The 22,323-nt window shown below is 38.4% G+C and overlaps 1 protein-coding gene across 2 annotated transcripts in view; it reads left to right on the forward strand.

Moving 5' to 3' along the window:
- Positions 1-22,323, forward strand: part of LOC126161770 (U7 snRNA-associated Sm-like protein LSm11) — a 110,039-nt gene that overhangs the window by 40,276 nt on the left and 47,440 nt on the right. For both annotated transcript variants that reach the window (XR_007534953.1, XM_049917838.1), the window contains exons 2-3: positions 4,251-4,308; positions 11,850-11,968. Coding sequence is in view for 1 of the 2 variants with exons in the window: in XM_049917838.1 (XP_049773795.1) it covers positions 4,251-4,308; positions 11,850-11,968 (177 nt within the window). In the remaining variant the exon portion in view is untranslated. The remainder of the gene's footprint in view (positions 1-4,250; positions 4,309-11,849; positions 11,969-22,323) is intronic.

Genomic DNA, 22,323 nt, shown 5'->3' on the forward strand with positions numbered 1-22,323 from the left:
GGTGGAAGGAATATAAATTATATTTGCAAAATACTGACATAAATTATTAATAGAAGAATGGAGAAACCTGTAGAAACTGACCTTTGTTAGAGATCTACTTAGATTCTAGAGAAACAAAAATACATACTGATTCTATGACTTATCTTAGAAGATAGAGTCAAGAAAGGTAAACTTACATTTATAGGATTTGCTGACTTGCTTTTGACAACGTTGACTGGAAAGCACTCTTCAGAATTCTGAGGTGGCTGGGATAAAACAGAGGGAATGAAAGATTATTCACAATTTCTACAGAAACCAGACTGCAGTTACAAGTAACCAAGGAGAAATAAAAAGCTTGAGATTGGCCACTGACTGAATGTCAGAGAAGGCAAAGGAATTGAAAGAACATTTAAACAAAATGGATAGTATCTTGGAAAGCAGTTACATGTTAAATATCAAGAAAAGTAAAAAACAAGGATAATTGAAAGTAATCAAATTCAATGAGGCAGTGCGAAGGAAATTAGATTAAGAAATGAGAGACTAAAAATAGTAGATGAATTTTATTATTTGGGTAGAAAAATAAATGATGATGGCTAAAGTAGACAGGACATAAAACACAAACTAACAATATCATGAAAAGCAATTCTGAAAAGGATAATTTGTTAACATCAAATATAAACTTAATTCTTAGAAATTCTTCTCTGGAGGCATTTGTCTGGAGTATAGCCGTGTATGGAAATAAATCATGGGCAGTGGACAGTTCCGACAAGGAGAAAGCCAGGAGCTTTTGAAATGTAGTGCTGTAGAAGTATGCTGATGAATGTATGGGTGGGATAACTAATAAAGAGACACTAAATCAAATTGAGGAGGAAAGAGTTTTATGCTACATTTTGGCTAAAAGTAGGCTTGAGTTGGTAGGACACATTTGAGCCATTGTGGAAATGGCCAGTTCGGTAATGAAGGAAAGTGAGGGGGTGAGGGTGGAGGTAAACATTGTAAAGAGAGATCCCAAGGCTTGATTACAGAGAGCAATTTCAAAAGGATGAATATTGGAGTAGCTAGGCAAAGATGAAGAGGTTTGCGTAGGATAGACTAATATTGAGAGTTACATCAAATCAATCTTTGGCCTGTAAGACGACAACAACAATGAAAGTGCAAAACACTGCACTATGTGTAGCAAATATGACACAGCAACAGTGATTTTTAGAATTTGCTAATTTTAAGAAGAAATTGAATTTTTACTTTCCCCATTTTCAGTTACTTGTATTTTATCTTAATTCATTAAGTTTCTAAAACACAAAATTATGTACCTCCACATATCAAATATAAATTGACTTACGTATCAAATTCAGGTGTTCTGTTGTTTCTACAAATAAATTGATTTTTCTAGTATTACATAGGCCATTTTAGCTATGCGGACATTAGTATATAGTCTAAGACACATTTTTGTGCCCATGTAATTAAAATCATGAATGTTGTAAATACTGTCTGTATTGTATTTTCTGGTTCTCTTGTACTACTTGAGGAGTATGATGAAATCTGCAGATTCCTGTTCACTTGTACACTTTTGACAAATTTGACTTTTTTCAAACTTAATAAATTTGTCAGTACAGTGATAATATTGACGTGGCTTGTCAAAACTGGAAGATACAGAAAATTTGGTATGTTGTAATAAACTCTTGTGACAATTTGCCTGCTTCATTTCTTCATTGATTGTCCTCGGTGTCAACATACTTCGTTGTGATATTGGCTGAAAAAATAGGGGGTGGAAGTGCAGTACTGTCTACTGTAAATGATGTAGCCAACAGATGCACCGTTGCATTTCACAGTAGTTTACTTTCACTGTTCACAACCTCTCAATAATACACAGTTATATATGGCCAGTGCACTGTTGTTTTAACTTTCTATAAGCCTCATTAATAGTTTGCAGGCAAACCTCCATGCACTGCTACAGTAGTGTACTATTGAACATCTATGAGCTGTAAAAACCCAACCACAAAGTTCACACTTCTTGAAGAATAGAAAATTACAGATGGAGCAGACACTGTCATTGTTTTAACACACGGCCTAATTTTGTAACACTTATTTTGCAGTTAAGTTGAAGCATTGTTGTTCTAACCAACATAGGTGTGGACTGACTGTCTCAGGACCAAAAATTGTGCCTTTATATATCCTTACAATAATAGGTGCTGAAACTAGACATTGTTCGAAGTAAAATTTACAGAAATTACTATTAAATCTTAACTCGTTAAATTAACTGAATACATCAAAAAATTCCGTCCTTTTAAGTTTCTTCTGCTACAAGAGTTAGGCTGAATTATTTGTTTAAATGATGAAATTAACAGATAAAATTACACAAAAAATACTTTTGACAAAACTGTTAATTACTTTGGAATTAATTAATGGCTGGTTTTGCTAACATGTTTTTGAATATAGCCAAATAGATCCTTTAATAATACCATTAGTTGTTCCCCCAAATGTTTATAATTAATACAGAATTTGTATTTGTATATAAGTCAACAGTAGAAATTAAGTTACGAGACAATTACTGATTTCGCCCTATAACAAAAATATTAACTAGTAATAGTCAAAATAAATTAAAAAATCAATTACATACATAAAATTAAGCACAAAATTAGATCTGGTCCTATATTATTTAAAACTGAGGGCCACCCTTTCTCTTTTATGAAAATGCAGATTATACTCACGTATGTTAATGGTAATTAATTAAAAAATGAAAAAATGAATTTTAAGGAGGCTGATGGCAAAACAAGAGGGGAAGTAAAAATATCCCAGCTTGCTTCGTCACACACTGTGGATAAAATTGTATGCAACTTTACATTGCTGGTCTGATAAAATAAGGATGATAATGTTGTTCAGGTTTGGTCCAGTATATAACGATACTGAAGTAAAAATTAATTAATTGAAGATGTTTGTACAATGCTTTAATGTTCTCCAGGTATGAATTTCCAGCATCAGTACACTGCTGTAGAACCTTTTTGGGTCTTCATCCATCTCCTAGGGGTCAGTAACCACAAGGTGGCTCAGGCACTGTATCAAAGTTGTTTTGACCACCTCAATTACTCCAGACACAGTGACCTTTCAGACTCATTTTGGTCCAAGGAGCAAAAAGATGTTGGTGGGAAAAAGCCAAAGTTGGATTTTCACATTGTTGTGGCCATATTAACATACTGTGTTAAACCACTGCCTCTCTCACAGTTAACTACGTGTGATTGGGTGCCTTGTCATGTTTCAGCATTCAGGTGTCAGTGATCTTCAAAAATCACATTTTCTTGTGGATGACACTTTTTATGTCAAAGAATCCAGTGATCATCATCTCAGTTATTGATTTGGTCATGTGGCCTATTTGGTCTATGACAAACACTTGTATCCCACTCAGCATTTTACCTTTGTCTGCGGAGCATACTTGAAAATTTTAATTTATCACCAGTTGCCATTCTCTCTAAAAGATTTGGATTAGTTCTGAACATTCCAACAGTTGGCAACAAATTGTCATACAATGTTCCTTGTGCTCATTTAACAAAACCAGCACCAACCCTCCACTTTTGCAAAGCACCTATTGCTGTTGAATACAGAATTAATTTCACTGAGTTTGCTCCTATGATTATGAAAAAATACGGTTCAAAGAGTCTCACTTATTGCCCAAATTTTCATTCTTTTGAGTCAGTGTAGAGCATCCATTTCATTACTTTTTTCTGACATCTTTCTAGCTACCATTGAGTCTTTTATGCACTCAGAAACAAGTGTTCTGAATGTGGCAACATTCTTGTAAACCTTGTGGATCATATTCAAAGTCTCCATGGGAGATTTGTTTAGTTTAACACCTGATTTGATGGTCTGCTGTGTCTTGGCTGCCAATGCAAGTGTTAAATGTACTTTCACTTCACATATGATGCTCACACTCCAGAAGCTGAGAGTAACTGAGCTCATCATGGCATACCCCTCCATCCATCTTGCTATGGGTACCAATCTCCATCCCTCCCCATTGGCCAGGAAAAATTAACCCTGTTGCATATTAGACCATATCCTGTACTTGATGAAAGCTGAAGGAGAAGATAATTCATCTTTTGTAAAGTTTATGTATGTTAATTTTTGCTTACTTATGGTAAACACATAAAGTGACCTTTCTGTAAGTTATTGAACTTTAATGTAGTTGAGTGAGGACCAGATCGGAGTTTGCAAAATTTCATAAGCAAAATTTGACATGCCTAAACTTAATATACGCTACTTGACATTGTGCATTCTTTCAGGTGCCAAAAGAAACAGAGCCTTCTACATCAGGGGAACGAAAATTTTTACCTCATCAAAGTAAGTTAATATATATCTAGTTTCTAAACTTATTACATGTACACAGTACCTGATTAGAAAATATTGGCAACTGATTGTTTTGCATTTGGTAACAATTTGCTTTGTTTGTAATTTGTGTTAACTTATTCACTTGTTTTCATTTTCTTCGACTCGGTGCAGTTGAAAACAGAGGAATATTTGTTGAAAAGACAGTTGATAGATTCATTTATGTGAGCTGAAGTTGATGGTGTAACATCCAAACAAGGAAATCAATGTTTTACTTCCCAAGTTAACTGACTCATAAAACAGTTTGCCCAGATTTAATAAAAATTGATTTGATACATAAAAATAGTTAACTTTTAATTTTCCATTAAAGAGAGAAATAGAATGGAGCAGGGCCGGCCGTAGTGGCCGAGCGGTTCTAGGCGCTACAGTCTGGAACTGCGCGACCGCTACGGTCGTGGGTTCGAATCCTGCCTCGGGCATGGGTGTGTGTGATTTCCTTAGGTTAGTTAGGTTTAAGTAGTTCTAAGTTCTAGGGGACTGATGACCTCAGAAGTTAAGTCCCATAGTGCTCAGGGCCAGAACCAGAATGGAGCAGGAAGAGAGGAGAAATTATGAACTGTGCACTGTATGTGATGTCAGGGTACACATATGAGGATATTTAAATAAAGTATCACAGATCAATGTACTAGGGTCATATTTTCTGTTGTAAAGAATCAATGGGGAGAATGTAATTTGTTCAATTGTGACATGATTATAGTAGCCCACAAGCTAGGGCTTTACATCAGTGTTGTGTCTAGGAAGCCTGCATACTCAGTTCGCTAGACAATCAATCAAACAACTCATATTCATGAGTTTTATTACAACAAGAAAATTACGATACTTAACTTTGGTAAATGTGCCACAATCAAAGAGTGACATACAAAATAAACAATCTTCCTCAGAACAGAGAAACACAAGTCTGTGCTGCATAGAGATTCCTAACGAAGTGGCTATCGTTGACGCTACTACTGAAGTGCCTACGAACGTAGAAGCTGCTATCAAAGTTGCTAATCTTGAAGCTGCTATTGAAGTGGGCCACCACCAGTTAGGCACATAGCTTGTGTCTTGTTCACATAGGGGCTGCTGCTTTTGCATTGTTGTCCTGGAAGGGGGCCAGTCTTGTACGGTTGGCTGACCTCTTCTCACAGCCTTCTCTTCTCTTTCATTCTCTACTGGTATGCCAGTGCTGACTTTACATCATAACATTCCTCCATCCCCAAAGTGATGGCATCGTATATGGAGCATGACGGGGAGGGGGGGGGGGGGGGGGAGCTGTGTCTGCAGGGGACGTCAGACTTCCAGTCATACTGTGCCATCCAGCCTTCGCTCTGGTGGAAACATCCCTGGAAAATGCCCAGAAGGGTATGTGTACACCTCCTGAGGCCCATACCAATATGTAGAAGGCTTCGGCTGCTGCAGTGTGGATGGTTCCAGCTTCATCGGTAGGATGAGAGGAGATGGTGGAGGTGAAGGCTCAGTTTCCATGAGGTCACCCCACAGTGTCGTGATGACACCCTCTAGCAGCTGCTGTGAGCACGCTTCCCCGGGATGCATGAATCTGGGGGAAGAGATACAGAAGGATCACTGTACACATGACAGTGGCGAATTTGATTGTGATGGCGGCACTGAAATCCATCTGGGCCTGAAATGAGATACATGTGTGCATCAAGTTGACGAAGGATCTCGCCTCATGCCCACTGTCTGCTGCCGTTAAAAACCCTGAAAAACACAATATCATGCAGCGGTTTGTGGCCTTCCTTCGGCGCCAGATGCCCGGGGGGCGGGGGTGGAGCAGCATCCATCTGATGGCGTCGGCCGTGTAGCAATTCTGCTGGCGACGGTCCATCTCGTGGATGTGAACGATATGAGGTGAGAAACAGTTGCAATGCCTGATCCATGGTGTGTGTGTGGTCCAAAGTTTGGCCATTTGCTGCTTGAAGATTCTGACAAAATGTTCCACTTTGCCATTTCACTGTGGATGGAATGGTGCACTACTTAGATGCTGTATGCCATTGCAGTCACAGAATGTTCCCAATTCTTGTACTGTGAACTGAGGGCCGTTGTCTGACACTATGACTTCAGGCAAACCTTCGAGGCAAAAAATAGATGACAACACCTGAACCATACCACGTGACCTTGTCAAGTTCATTGGCACAGCAAAATCAAACTTGCTATAAGAGTCTACCACAGTTAACCACCAGATGTTCCAAAAAAGTCTCACAAATTCTATGTGCACACTTTGCCATGGTGATTGTGACTTAGGCCAAGCAGAGAATTTTTGTGACGAGCGGATTGGTTGTCCGCACATGTTCAACATTGTGATGTCATCTGTTCTATGTGGGTGTCCATACCCTGCCAAATACAGTGTCGACACACTAACTGTTTTGTATGAACAATCCTCCAGTTGTCCTTGGTGATGTTACTGCAACACTTCTCTTTTGCAAAGATTTGGAAATCAACACACGTGACTGTCCACCGTCATTTTGAACAAGAATCGCACCTTGCTGCATCTTGAGGCTATGCTTACATACAAAGTATTGGCGCACTAGAGAGTTCTTTATGCTATGCAATGAGTGAGGCCAAATCCTATAGTACAGTGGAAAAGATTGAAGCAATTAAGAATCGTGAGCATCAATGTGACAACAAGATGCAGCAGAAGCGTCAAAGTCTGTATCAGGGGCAATCAGAAGACGGGGAAGTGAATCCACATTACATGTTGAGCTGTCGGACAATACACAATCTTGTACTTGGAATTGAGACAAGACCAAACCCATCTTTGCAATTTTTGAGCAGTTTGTACAGGAACTGGCTTCATCGGATGAAACAAGGACTGCAATGGCTTGTGATCCGTTACTAAGTAGAATTTTCTGCCGTACAAATAGTAATGGAATTTGGTGACACCATACACAATAGCCAATGCATCTTTCTCTATTTGTGAGCTTTGGACAACACTTTTGATGTGAAAGCAATAGGCCTGTCTTTATCACCAAATTTGTGTGAAAGCAGTGCACCGATTCTGTAAGAGTAAGCGTCAACTTGCAACACAACTGCTTTGTCAGGATAAAAGTGAACCAAGCATCAATCACTGAGCAATGCGTATTTAAGTTTTTGAAAAGCTTCTTGGCACCCATCTGTTCAAACAAAGGGGACATTCTTGCGACATGAGCAATGCAATGGAACTGCAATTCGTGCAGCATTCAGTATGAACCGAATACAATAGTTAATTTTCCCTAAGACTGACTGCAATTCTGTGACATTGTGAGGAACTGGCATGTCACGTATGGCTAACAAATGTGACTGAAGAGGATGTACACCTTGATTGTTTATGATATGACCAAGATACTGCATCTCAGGTTTAAAAAAATCACACTTATCCAGTCTATACGTTAGTCCTGCATCAGATAACACACAAAACAAAGCGGGCAAATTTGCATTGTGTTCTTCAGGTGTACGACTTCCTACGACAATCTCATCCAAATAGTTTGAACAGTTCGGTACTTGAGCAGTCAGCTGTTCCACTTACCATTGGAAAATGGTGGGTGAGGAAGCACTCCCAAAAGGCAAACACAAATATTTAAGCAAGCCCAAATGAGTGTGCACAACACACGTTTTGAGATTCTTCGTCTAGTGGTATTTGAAGATATGTGTCACACAAATCAATTTTTGACAAGTAGCAACCAACGCCTAATCTGTCCATGAGATCCACTGGACAAGGCAATGGAGAAGTGTCAATCACAGTTTGTGGGGTGACTGTAGGCTTCATGTAAACACGGAGGTGAATGCAACCTGAAGGTTTGACTGGCTTGTATGGGTGCAATAGCTTTGTTATCCTGCAATTCTTAAAATTCAGCAGCCACTTTTTCCCATAATGCAATGGGAACAGTTCTGGCTCGACAAAATTTTGGCTGATCATTGTCTTTCATAGTAATATATGCAACATAATTGTTAGCCTTGCCTAAACCTTCAGAAAAGAGTTCAGGGAATTCTTTCAGCAAGCTAGCTACTCTGTCTTTGACATTGAATGTAGTCACTGACAACACATTGTCCTGAATTTGAAAGCCAAACAAATCAAGGCCAAGTATGTTCTCACAATCACATGACTGAAGCATAGTGAAAGTTACAGTTCATGTATGTGAGTGATACATGGCAGGCAAAGTACATTTTCCGAGAATGGGAATGTCTTGTCCATTATAAACCATCAGGTGCATGCAAGTTTTAGACAGGAGTGGGGAGGCTAACAATTCATATGTGTTACGATTCAGCAATGTAACAGAGGCACTGATGTCCAACTGAAATTTCACACGTTTTTCACTAAGATGCAAATGAACAAAAAGTTTGTTGGACTGGCGTACCACTGAAGAAACTGTTTGCTTGCTAGGTTTGCTAATGCCAGCTGCAGGCTTTGAATACATTGCATTGATTACATGGGCCTTGTGACTAGATTTTTGAGAGTGTGCAGAATTCTTATGTTTGTTCCGTTGCAAACATATGGATATTTACGTGACCTTTCTTGCCACAAGCGTAACACTGTGCTTGTTTGGACAGGCAGTCTTGGCGTTTGTGCTGTGAATAGCTCTGAGGGCATGACTTAATTCTATTCACTGATGTAGCCACCTGTTTAGAGAAGTATTTACGTGGCTTGGTATGCGCATGCTGTTGCTGCCTTCTGGGCTGGTCGTGAGCAAGGGACAACTCCACCCAACAAATTGGTGGCTGCTCAGATTTATCGGCTTCTACAGCACCTGAATCAGACTGATCTAGAATTTTCACTACATGTTGAAATGATGGATCTGACTGTTGCAAAATGTGTTCTGTAAGTTTGACATCAGTTGCATTATACATGATCCCGTCATGCAACATAACGTCTGAATATAAAGCACCACAAGCACCCCTGAATTTGCACTACCTCATCACACCCTGCAAATCTGTACCCACTCGCGATAAGTTTGTTCTGACCTTTTCTTGCAATGAAAGAATTGGTACCTAGCTGCCACTCCATTCACTTGTTGCTCATAATTGTTAGTTAGTGAACCTACAACCTGATCATAAGAAAATTTCCTGGAAGTGGCATTTAGGAATAATTTCTGAATAAGGCGAAAGACTGCACTTCCTACCATTGACAAAAAGTAATGCAGTTTCACATTACCTGACACTCTGTGAGCAATGATGTGGGCTTACTACTGTTGCAACCACTTGAGCCATTCCTCTTATTTTTTGTTAAACGGGCGAAGTGGCGGTATGGCACTTGGAGCTACAGTTGTTGCATGCTGGGCAGCGTTCTTTGCTTGGTTTGTGAGTAACTGCTCTACCGTATTGAGAAGGGTTGCAATAAGCTGCACCGGAAACTGAAACTTCTGTGGTAGCTATGTTGCATCTATTGCTTGCAACTGAAGCACCTGTGCAGGGGGTGAGAGAGGTGGGTTGCTCATTTTGGAATAGGCAAATTCAATAAACAGACAATGCAAGCAATAAAAGTAAGTACACAAGCTAAGAAAATTTCTGCAACGCCCATCTGAAAACATTGAATAGAAAAAGCACTATAATACACAATATTAAAATATGTAACACACCCCTGCAAAGAAAAGACAAGGTAGAATTAAGGCACAAGCAAAACACAAAAGCCCATGACAAAAGAAAATCTGTGGCAGGTGGTTGCTCGGGGCTCGTACGTTAACAGATTGTCACTGTTATTCATTCACCTCACCTCCAGTGTTATCTGTCCATCCTTGGCGCCAATGTTGTAGTGCCTAGGAAGCCTGCGTACTCGGTTCACTAGACAAACAAACAACTCATATTTATGAGATCTATCACAACAAGAAAATTACAATCCTACAGTCTTCTTCAGAAAACAGAAACACAAGTGTATGCTACATAGAGATTCCTAATGAAGTGGCTATCATTGATGCTGCTCTCGAAGTGCCTAACGTATAAGCTGCTATTCAAGTTGCTAATCTTGAAGCTGCTATTGAAGTGGGCCGCCACCAGTCGGGTGCGGCGCTTATGTCCTCTTCACATAGGGGCCGCTGCTGTCGTGTTGTTGTCCTGGAAGGGGGTCGGTCTGCATGTCATTGGCTGACCTCTTCTCACAGCCTTCTCTTCTGTCCTGTTCCCAACTGGTGTGCTGGCACTGACTTTATGCCATAACAATCAGAGAGGTGCTAAAGGGAAATGAAAACGTCAGGAAAGCTCTAAATTCCTATATCGCTTTGCTATCCCTAAGTGATTAACTGATACTGACCACCACTCTTTTAAAGTGTAATGTCAATTATCACAATACAGATATCATTTTCCTTTATTAGAGAATAAATTTGCCACAGCTAAAATGGAGAAGTTTCATGGTTTGGCTAAGTACCACTTGTTTGAGTGATCATAAACTGAATGCACGTATTTAAGAATAGAAATTAACATATAGCAGGCTTTCCACACTGTGTTAATCCTTTCCACATTAGATAAGCTTCTCCAAGAAGTAATTTTTATTGTATCTTTGTTAAAAGGAAATTGGGGGTTGGGGAGGGGCGGAGGGCAGACCTTCAAGACTGGCCCGTTCAAAGTGTGACTTGATCCCTGTCAAACATTTTTGACATGAACTAGAGCATTACTGCATGCCAAACCGTTTTTTTCAAAAACTCAGGAGCCATGCTTTAGTTAAATGGGAAGAAATTCCATCTTCAGTGTACCAGAACATAATCGAAAACATTCTCCAGAAGTTAAACACTGGAATGGTGGCAACACATCTGATTCCACGGCTGACATGTTTGAAATGAACAGCAATGGTGGTGTGGAGCCATGTGGCTATATAGCATAACACTGTTTTGGAGAAAAACTATACATAATTTAAAATCTGAATAAGACTCTGCTGCAAAAGTTGAATTTGTCAGTTTAAACTTTTAACGGTCATATGATTTGGAATATTTCCTCAGCTGCAGTGCAAATAATGATCTTTTTGGCAGTACCAATTATTAACTGCATTTTGGAACTTATACTCTCATTTTATTAATCACACGTTTCACTGGGTTGTCCCAGGTGTTAGAAGTGTGGTCATATTTAGCAGGTAATATTATGGGATATAGTGGAACACTTCCACACGTGAAAAAGTAATGAAAAAAGGGAAAGCCGTGTTTTATTGTTGAAACAAGGAAGTTAAATGTATATGCTTAGTTAAAAGTAACATTGATTGCAAAAGCTGATATAAATAACAATATTTAACAGGTGTTTCACCAGATGCCAGGAAGTATTGTGGTGAAATATAGTGCTCATTAAACATTGAGAACCTACTAAAACCAAATGAAATTATACTGATTTGCTCTAACATGACTTATTTATAGAAGCAGTTCATCAAATTTTCATTTCCTAGAACTTTTATGTTCATATAAATAACATTAAATCCCTCAATACACAAAACATTAATTGCATAAAAAGTGAGAATAGAGCAGGCATCATATTGAAAAGTTTGTGAGTATCATTAAACTCATTTGTTTTAAAGTATAAAATAAAAGTTAAACATAGGATATTTTCAGTGCCAGTGTCAGCACCAAGATTTAAACGACCAGGGCGGACTGTGTTAACACGAATGGAGTCTGTGAAAGGGCCTCTGGCTGTGTTGAGAGAGTGCGTTAATTCTCAAATAAGGATTAAGGTAAGTTGAAATGTTGTTTTGTATCTAATCTATAAATGTGGGATTACTTATAGTAAAACACAACTAACCATATTTTTGTTTTGTCAGATTTTTATGATTTTGTTGTTGCAGTGTATAAATGGAGTCAGCCAAAGAAATGTTGTTAAAATGTATTTTGAATAATAACCAGAGTCAACAGAAAATGTTAGTTTGTTTCTTATTACAAACAGAATGCTTTTTAAATTAGAATTTTATGATCATGTATGACAGAGTGATTCCAGACTAGAGAAGTACAATACTCGCTTTAACAGTGTGGATTAAAATGAACAGAAAAACAATAATAATAATCAGTACTCCAGCAGCAAGTGTGTAGTGCTCCTATCTGACAGGAGCAGACAAACAATGTGGACTGGCACGCAAGACAGAGGATGTTGGGTAAGGAAGGCTAGCAAAGCTTGTGTACAGATATGTTAATATGTGCTAGAGACATATTGTTAAACCATATATAGCACTAGATTAATTTGAGAGCACTCTGTTAGATGGATACATAAAATTTAACATAAAAAAGAAGTTTTGTTTGTATTAAAAAGCAAAGCAATATTTTCCATTGACATTGGGCATCACTTGAGGCAGGTGATGAGCAGTGTTTGTTTTCTCTGACCCTATCTATACATTGTAAAAGTGGAATTGTAAATAACTGCTAAAACATAAGAGATAATATACCTGATAAACATTATGAGAAATGCCGTATATCAAGAATCCATTTTTCCTGGGAAACTATTTGTGTATTCATACTGTGTTGCTTATGATTGTCATAACACCCAAACCTCCAGATGTCAGACACTCAGCTCAGTACCAAACGTTGTATATCGATAAAGTATCAACCGAAACACTGATTTAGTTCGTGCTATGTGCTGTTGTCCAATAGTACATGCGTACATGGTAATTAAAAGTAACACCAGAATGACGGAGGATAGGAAAAGTGTATTTGTGTTTCATTGCTTTATAGAAGTCGTGTGGGTGAGTTGGCAGAGCATGATATGATTGTACCAAAGGTCCTGTGTTTGAATCTCACTGATGACAATATTTTTTAACTGTTTATGTGTGAAACTGTCATATGGGAGAACATTTTCCTGACATGCGAAAAGATGTTGCGGTGTTTGTAGCAATGTTCTGTTGGCAGTCTGCTTTCGCTTCATTAGTTGAAAGTAGCAAAGCTATAGAGTACATTTGTATAGACAGGTGTAGTGTTCTGTCGGACGTGCTACAGAACAGACAGTGCTCATGATGAAGCAGCTAGTGGAGTTATAGTTTCACAGAATAAATACAAACAATTGGAACAGTAGGATAAAAAAAAATAAAAAAGACAATTGCATCACATGTGCAGAAATATTATTAGTCTCATATAACACTTTCATGCATAACATACAATAGAATAAAAAAATTGTGATAATGGGGCTGTGAACCCAGGATCACTGGTATGAAGATCTAATGCTCTACCAATTTCCCCTCAAAAGCTATATGGTTTAGTTAATCACAGTTATGCGTTTCCTATGCTCCATAGTTCTGGTGTTACTTTTAATGCCCATTCTGGTGGATGGCAGCACAGTGTGAACTAAATTGGAGTTTTGGTTGATACTCTGTTGACATATAACATTTGGTACTGATCTGCGTGTCTGACACCTGGAGGTTTGGGTTTAAGAACTAAAGCATAACAAAACTGAGGTGACGTGGAATGTGTTGTTGGTTGGGTGTTTATTACATTGTAAGTGTAGTTTTTACCAACCTCAAGTGGTATAGTTGTCAGGAAGAAATGGCATATATCCTGTGTATAGAGTTTTATATTAATATAACTTTTTGCCAAACATTACTATGCTATAAGTAAATTTTTTATGCATGTTAGTCCAAGGCCTATATCTGTGCCTAACATTTCATCACCTGATGCTGGAAACATCATCAGAGGCTGTAAAGATTCACAGAGCAGTTTCAAACTTAAACAAACTCAGCAAGCCGAACTGTTCAGCTTGTTGAGCTTGTTTAAGTTTGAAACTGCTATATGAGTCTTTAGAGTTTTTCATGATGTCTCCAGCTTCAAGAGATGTGGTGTTAAGCACAGAAAGTGCATTAGACCAAGCCCTAATGCCCATGAAACAAATCCGCCAAGTACACAAATGTCCTTTTGCAAAAGACTACAGTGTATGACAATTAAGCTCTATCAAATGTTAGTGATGAACTGTCATGATGTTTTAGTATTGATAACAGTTTGAATGGAATGGTGTTGCATGAATGCAACTCTCAGCGCACAACTTTCTGACAAGTAGTAACAGAAGACACGTAAGGACAAACATAGCTGTCTCACTGTGTTTGTGAGCCCCCCCCCCCCCCCCCCCCCCCAAACAGACCGGAAAGCACTGTAAAGTTACATTGAGATAAATAACTGTGGCATTATGCTGTGGGAAGTAAGTCATCATTTAAATATTTGGTAACAGAGGAAGTGAAGAATGTCATAGTTGTAGGGGCCCTCTGAAAATGGAAGACAACTAAATCAGCTGAAGATACTGAAGTAGTACAGTAGAAAGAGAACAAGTGAGTGCTGCTCATCTGTCCAAAATGAGTGACGTACGCTATATGCCACAGCTGTGGCAACACACTGTGGTATCTGGATTCCTCAGTATGGGGCTGGTCAACACCACTTCTAGCTACTGCTACTCTGTTACCAGAAGTTGTTGTCATGCTTCAGTGTCACCATTGTGCATTACAATGGAATTCTGTGAGTTTCAGAGAACAAGGATCCTGATTTGATAGTAGACAACCACAGGACCACCTGCTGCACCCCAGTTCTGTTTGGATTCCTCAGGCCTGTTTATTAGCTTTTTATGCAATTAAGGGATCCACCTATCAAAGTCCTAACAAATTATAGAAAATGAGTGGTTCTGTGAATGGTTGCTCAAATTGTCAAAATGTGTCCATTGTAAGAAAGATAAAAAAAGATGATGTATGAACCAGGTCTTGAGATTATTATTTTCAAGTATATACAGTTACTGCACTCTACTGATTGATTTCCATATACTTCCAAGCACCCCAGCTTAGCTAAAAACTAATAGATTTTGAAATTACAATCAAACACCAAAATTTTCACAACATTAACAAGGGTGATGTGTATCTTGCAAGGAAACAGTTGAAATGGTATGAAAGATCTGCAGACAGAGGAAGACAAAGATGATTTGACAGAGGTAAATAACATGCAATGGAAAACCACAACTTTTGTATTCTCAAAATTTGATTCAACAGTGCTGCCAGAATACATTAAGGCAGGATTTTAAAGTGAGGCATTACATTCTTGAAGACTGAAAAAGCCAGGATGAAAAATTACAATGTTATGAAAAGGATAAATTACTACTCACCATATAACCAAGATGCTAAGTTGCAGTTGTTGTTGTTGTTGTTGTTGTTGTTGTTGTTGTGATCTTCAGTCCTGAGACTGGTTTGATGCAGCTCTCCATGTTACTCTATCCTGTGCAAACTTCATCATCTCCCAGTATGCACTGCAGCCTACATCCTTCTGAATCTGCTTAGTGTATTCATCTCTAGGTCTCCCTCTATGATTTTTACCCTCCACGCTGCCCTCCAGTACTAAATTGGTGATCCCTTGATGCCTCAGAACGTGTCCTACCTACCAATCCCTTCTTCTAGTCAGGTTGTGCCACAAACTCCACTTCTCCCCAATTTTATTCAATACCTCCTCATTAGTTATGTGATCTACCCATCTAATCTTCAGCATTCTTCTGTAGCACCACATTTCGAAAGCTTCTATTCTCTTCTTGTCTCAACTATTTATCGTCCGTGTTTCACTTCCATACATGGCTACACTCCATACAAATACTTTCAGAAACGACTTCCTGACACTTAAATCAATACTCAATGTTAACAAATTTCTCTTCTTTATAAACGCTTTCCTTGCCATTGCCAGTCTACATTTTATATTCTCCCTACTTCGACCATCATCAGTTATTTTGCTCCTCAAATAGCAAAATTCATTTATTGCTTTAAGTGTCTCATTACGTAATGTAATCCTCTCAGCATCACCTGATTTAATTTGACTTCATTCCATTATCCTCGTTTTGCTTTTGTTGATGTTCATCTTACACACTCCTTTCAAGACACTGTCCATTCCGTTCAACTGCTCTTCCAAGTCCTTTGCTGTCTCTGACAGAATTACAATGTCATCGGCGAACCACAAAGTTTTTATTTCTTCTCCATGGATTTTACTACCTACTCTGAATTTTTCTTTTGTTTCCTTTACTGCTTGCTCAATATACAGATTGAATAACACTGCTTCCCTTTCGTGTCCCTCGACTCTTATAATTGCCATCTGGTTTCTGTAGAAATTGTAAATAGCCTTTCGCTCCCTGTATTTTACCCCTGCCACCTCTAGAATTTGAAAGAGAGTATTCCAGTCAACATTGTCAAAAGCTTTCTCTTAAGTCTACAAATGCTAGAAAAGTAGATTTGCCTTTCTTTAATCTTTCTTCTAAGACAAGTCGTAAGTTCAGTATTGCCTCACGTGTTCCAACATTTCTATGGAATCCAAACTGATCTTCCCCGAGGTCGGCTGCTACCAGTTTTTCCGTTCGTCTGTAAAGAATTCGTGTTAGTATTTTGCAGCTGTGACTTATTAAACTGATAATTCGATAATTTTCACATCTGTCAACTCCTGCTTTCTTTTGGATTGGAATTATTATATTCTTCTTGAAGTCTGAGGATATTTTGCCTGTCTCATACATCTTGCTCACCAGATGGTAGAGTTTTGTCAGGACTGGCTCTCCCAAGGCCGTCAGTAGTTCTAATGGAATGTTGTCTATTCCCGGGGCCTTGTTTTGACTCAGGTCTTTCAGCGCTCTGTCAAACTCTTCACGCAGTATCGTATCTCCCATTTCATCTTCATCTACATCCTCTTCCATTTCCATAATATTGTCCTCAAGTACATTGCCCTTGTATAGACCCTCTATATACTCCTTCCACCTTTCTGCTTTCCCTTCTTTGCTGGGTTTCCATTCGAGCTCTTGATATTCATGCAAGTGGTTCTCTTTTCTCCAACGGTCTCTCTAATTTTCCTGTAGGCGGTATCTATCTTACCCCTAGTGATATGCGCCTCTACATCCTTACATTTTCTTCTTTCATCAATTAAATTCAATATTTCTTCGTTACCCAAGGATTTCTACTAGCCCTTGTCTTTTTACCTATTTGATCCTCTGCTGCCTTCACTATTTCATACCTCAAAGCTACTCATTCTTCTTCTACTGTATTTCTTTCCACCATTCCTGTTAGTTTTTCCCATATGCTCTCCCTGAAACTCTGTACAACCTCTGGTTCTTTCAGTTCATCCAGGTCCCATCTCCTTAAATTCCCACCTTCTTGCAGTTTCTTCAGTTTTAATCTACAATTCATAACCAATAGATTGTGGTCAGAGTCCACATCTGCCTCTGCAAATGTCTTACAATTTAAAACCTGATTCCTAAATCTTTGTCTTACCATTATATAATCTATCTGATACCTTTTAGTATCTCCAGGGTTCTTCCATGTATACAACCTTCTTTCATGGTTCTTAAACCAAGTGTTAGCTATGATTAAGTTATGCTCTGTGCAAAATTCTACCAGGCAGCTTCCTTTTTCATTTCTTAGCCCCAATCCATATTCACCTACTATGTTTCCTTCTCTCCCTTTTCTTAGTCTTGAGTTCCAGTCACCTATATCTATTAAATTTTCGTCTCCCTTCACTGCCTGAATAATTTCTTTTATCCCATCATATAGCAATAGATGAAACATGGATTCACCACTACACATCCGAATCCAAACAGCAATTTGTGTATTGGATAGAAGTTGGTATCAGTAGATTGGGATTCACTGCAGCTCAATAGGTATGGGAAGGGGAGGCTGACAAAGCTTATCGGCGACAGTGTAATGGGTGGTGGTGGTGGGATCACTCATACAAAAATCCCTGTAGTAGTTGGTGTTAGAGCTGAACCGTTTTTAGATTGAAGTCAGCTTATAGGTATACCTGCTTAAAGGAAGTCCCTCTAACTAAGTGCTCACCTTCTGAGGATGTAATGTTTCCAAGTAGAGAAGGAATTAGCATATTTCATCAAAACAGAAGAGGTATTAGGGATATAGTTAGTGAACTGCTTATAGATGTTGACTCTGAATTTATTGGTATAGCAGAGCACCACTTAAATAATTTGACGATTCACAGGCTTCCTTTACCAGGATACAGACTAGCTGGCTGTTTTTCAAGGAGTTCCTTGCATGGTGGGGGAGTGGCTATTTACGTAAAAAACAGTATTCCATTTGAGTCCATAGACGTATCACAGCACTGCACTGAATGGATATTTGAATGTTGTGAAACTAAACTTCTAATTGTAGTTGTTTATAGGTCCCCAAACTCTGACTTCAGAGCATTTCTGCTCAAGCTAGAGAGGGTTGTTGATTCACTTTGTAGGAAGTACCAGAAATTAGTTACATGTAGTGACTTCAATATAAATTGTGTATATGATGGTGCAAGAAAAAGGATGTTGGTAGATCTCATGAATTCATATGATCTGGTGCAGATTGTGTTGTTTTCAGCGAGGGTGCAGGGGAACAGTAACACAGCAATAGACAATATTTTTATTCATTCTTCATTACTGGATGGGCATTCTGTTGTTAAAAGGGTGAATGGCCTTTCAGACCATGGCGCACAAGCCTTAACACTAAAAGACATAGTACTCAAACAAATGTCACATTTAATCCAACAGCAACAGAGAGTTTCCTAAACCTTGTCAAGGAACAAGAGTGGCAGGATGTTTATAGTGTCGACAACATAGCTGACAAATATAATGCTTTCCTTAACACATTTCTCATGCTCTTTGAGAATTGCTTTCCATTAGAATGTTCTAAACGGGGTACTAGCAGTAATAGGCAGCCCGGGTGGCTGACTAGTGGGATAAGGATATCTTGTAGAACAAAGTTTGAATTATATCAAAATGTTAGAAGTAGTCACATTCAAGCTACAGTAGCCCATTACAAACAGTATTGTAAGGTGCTTAAAAATGTTATTAGGAAGGCAAAGAGTATGCGGTAAGCAAATAGAGTAGCTAATTCACAGGATAAAATTAAAACCATATAGTCAATTGTGAAGGAAGTGCCTGGGCAGCAGTACAAGGTTGACTGTATAAAGTCAGTTTGCAGTAAAAATATTTCTGTTACTGATAAATCAGATATATGTACAGTATTTAACAATCATATTTGGAGCATTGTTGGTGAATTAAATGAAAATTTGGTTCCTACAGGGAATCGTATTACTTTATTGGCAAATGACTTTACGAGATTGATGTCTGAAATACTCCTCAGTGATACAGACAAGAGGGAGATTGAATCAACAATTAAATCACTGATGACTAAGGACTCTCATGGTTATGATGGAGTGCCTAGCAGAATATTAAAGTACTGTGTTGCACATGTTAGCCCTGTATTTAGCCATATTTGGAATTGTTTCTTTAGGAATGGTCAGTTTCCTGAACGATTCAAGTACTCAACAGTAAAGCCGCTCTGTAAAAAGGGGGAAAGGGATAATATAGATAATTTTAGATCTATTTCTATGCCATAAATGTTTGCAAAAGTTATTGAAAAGGCTGTATATGTAAGGATATTTGATCATTTTGTATCACACAATTTGCTATCAAATGTACAGTTCGGCCTTAGAAGTGGTTTAACACCTGAAAGTGCTATATTCCCTTTTCTCTGTGAGGTACTGGATGGGTTAAACAAAAGGTTTTGAATGCTTGGCATATTTATTGATTTAACTAAGGCATTTGACTGTGTTGATCACAAAATATTGTCCCATAAGTTGGACCATTACGAAATATGAGAAGTAGCTCACAATTGGTTCACCTCTTACTTTAGCAACAGATAGCAAAAGGTCATTATTCACAATGTTGAGAATGGCTGTGATGTGGGGTATGAGTGGCGTATTGTCAAGTGGGGGGGGGGGGGGGCGGGGGGGGGGGGGGGTGCCCCAGGGATCAGTGTTGGGGCCACTCCTATTCCTTTATTTATGTAAATGATATGCCCTCTAGTATTATGGTTAACTCTAAAATATTTCTGTTTGCTGATGACCCTAGCTTGGTAGTAAAGGATGTTGTGTGCAACATTGGCTTGGTTTCAAATAGTACAGTTCATGACCTGAGTTCATGGCTTGTAGAAAATAAACTAATGCTAAATCACAGTAAGACTAAGTTAAAGTTTCTAACACACAATTCAACAAAACCTGACGTTTTAATTTCACAGAATGGGCATATGATCAGTGAAATTGAAAAGTTCAAATTTCTAAGTGTTCAGATAGATGGTTAGCTGTTGTGGAAAGCTCTTATTTAAAGACTTAATACTGCCATTTTTACTATTCAGACGGTATCTGAAGTGAGTGATTGTTCAACACAAAAATTAGTTTACTTTGCTTTTTTTCATTCACCTATGTTGTATGGTATTATATTTTGGGGTAACTCTTCCCATTCTAAAAGGATATTTTTGTCTCAGAAACGGGTAGCTCAGGCAATAAGTGTTGTAAGTTCACAAACCTGTTGTTGACCGCTGTTCATGAGTCTGGGTATTTTGACATTGGCTTTTCAATATATATATATTCCTTACTGTTATTTCTTGTTAACAATGTTAGCTTATTCCCAAGAATAAGCAGTTTTCACTCAGCAGAAATCAACCCTGCATTTGGATCGGACCTCCTTAATTCTTGTGCAGAAAGGTGTGCAGTATACTACTGCATCCATTTTCAGTAAGCTACCACATTGATTCAAAAATCTTAGCAGTAATCCACACGCTTTCAAATTGAAACTGAAGAGTTTCCTCATGGGTCACTCCTTCTATTCTGTCGAGGAGTTCCTTGAAAAAGTAAGCTGATTTTTGTTGCATTGTTGATTGCGTTTACTTAAACCTATTATCTAACTTTTTTTGGGTTCATAAACATTTATTTTTATCTGTTAGTACTTTTATGTTGTAATTTCATATACTGACATGTTCCATGACCTAGGAGATTTGCTCCTCAGTTTGGTCCTACGGAACGTGACGTGTAAATAAATAAATAAATAAATAAACTACAGCTGCATCAGGGACAGTGCCACTGGCAGCAAAGGTCAAGGTGTCAGTGTTTAGTGAAGCTAGAGGAATTTTTGTTTATTGAGTAACGTGAAGAAAATAAAACCATAACTAGAGAATACTACTCTCAACTTATAACGGAACTGGACACAAGCATTCGCGTAGACAAACCTGGCTTAAAGATGGGGGGAAGGGGGGGAATTCATCTTCCTTGTGGGCAATGCACATGGCCACAAAAGTGTTTTGGTAATGGGGAAATTGAGCATTGCAGCACTTCGGGAGGCATACTGCAGAGGTGGAGTAGTGGCACTGTAACACCACTGGGTGAAATGTATTTATATTAGAGAAGATTGTGCTGAACAATAAAACTTCTTTGAAAGCATAATTTGTTGTTTTCACTATCAGGCTGAGAACTTTTCCGGCTGCCCTCATATATTACAGTTATATCGTAACTTTCTGGATACAGATGATGTGCACAACGAGGTTAAATTTTTACAAGCAAAACAACTGAGAATGGAACAGAGCATAACAGTTTTTAAAACTTCTTTCGTACCTCTTCTACAATGTAACTACTGTTATTGTGAGTGTCATTCTTCCATGGCCACAACACATCCCCACGCTGCGACCTCTAAAAACAAGTGGGCCACAGCAGTTGGACATAATAAAATTGTCATCCCATCTTGCAGATATGCTGTGCTCACATAGCTTGAATTATGTGCACATAATAACAAACCATTTCTCTGACAATATACTGTTTGAAACTTCCCTCCAAATAAAAACATTTATTAAATGCCACGATCATCTTTCATTGTTTAGAAGGGCTGAGTAACTTATCATTTTCCCTAAAATGAGGTGTTACACCTCACGTCTTATGAAAGTAGGATAGGCAATGTTAGCATTGTGAGGCTCTCTCTGAAGATTTGTCCCAGGGGGATGACATCCTTCATCCTATCAAACATTTACATAGCTAAACTTTCTCGAAGAGATACTAATGTGTTCATGGACCCCTTAATATGTCTGACAGGAAAGAGGTTTGTATGGTATGCTACACACACATTTTTCTTGCCAGCAAAGATGCTGATAACGCAGCTGTTGAACACCTTAAAACATTTATAGTCATCATCATGTCATCACTACAAAGGTATTGAAGAACAACTTTCATGGGTATGAATGTAAGGCAGGGGTTCTTGAAAGTAAATAATATGAAGCATTCTAAAATGTAAGCAAATTTATTTTCA

The sequence above is a fragment of the Schistocerca cancellata genome, chromosome 2 (assembly GCF_023864275.1).
Source record: "Schistocerca cancellata isolate TAMUIC-IGC-003103 chromosome 2, iqSchCanc2.1, whole genome shotgun sequence".
Lineage (NCBI taxonomy): Eukaryota > Metazoa > Arthropoda > Insecta > Orthoptera > Acrididae > Schistocerca > Schistocerca cancellata.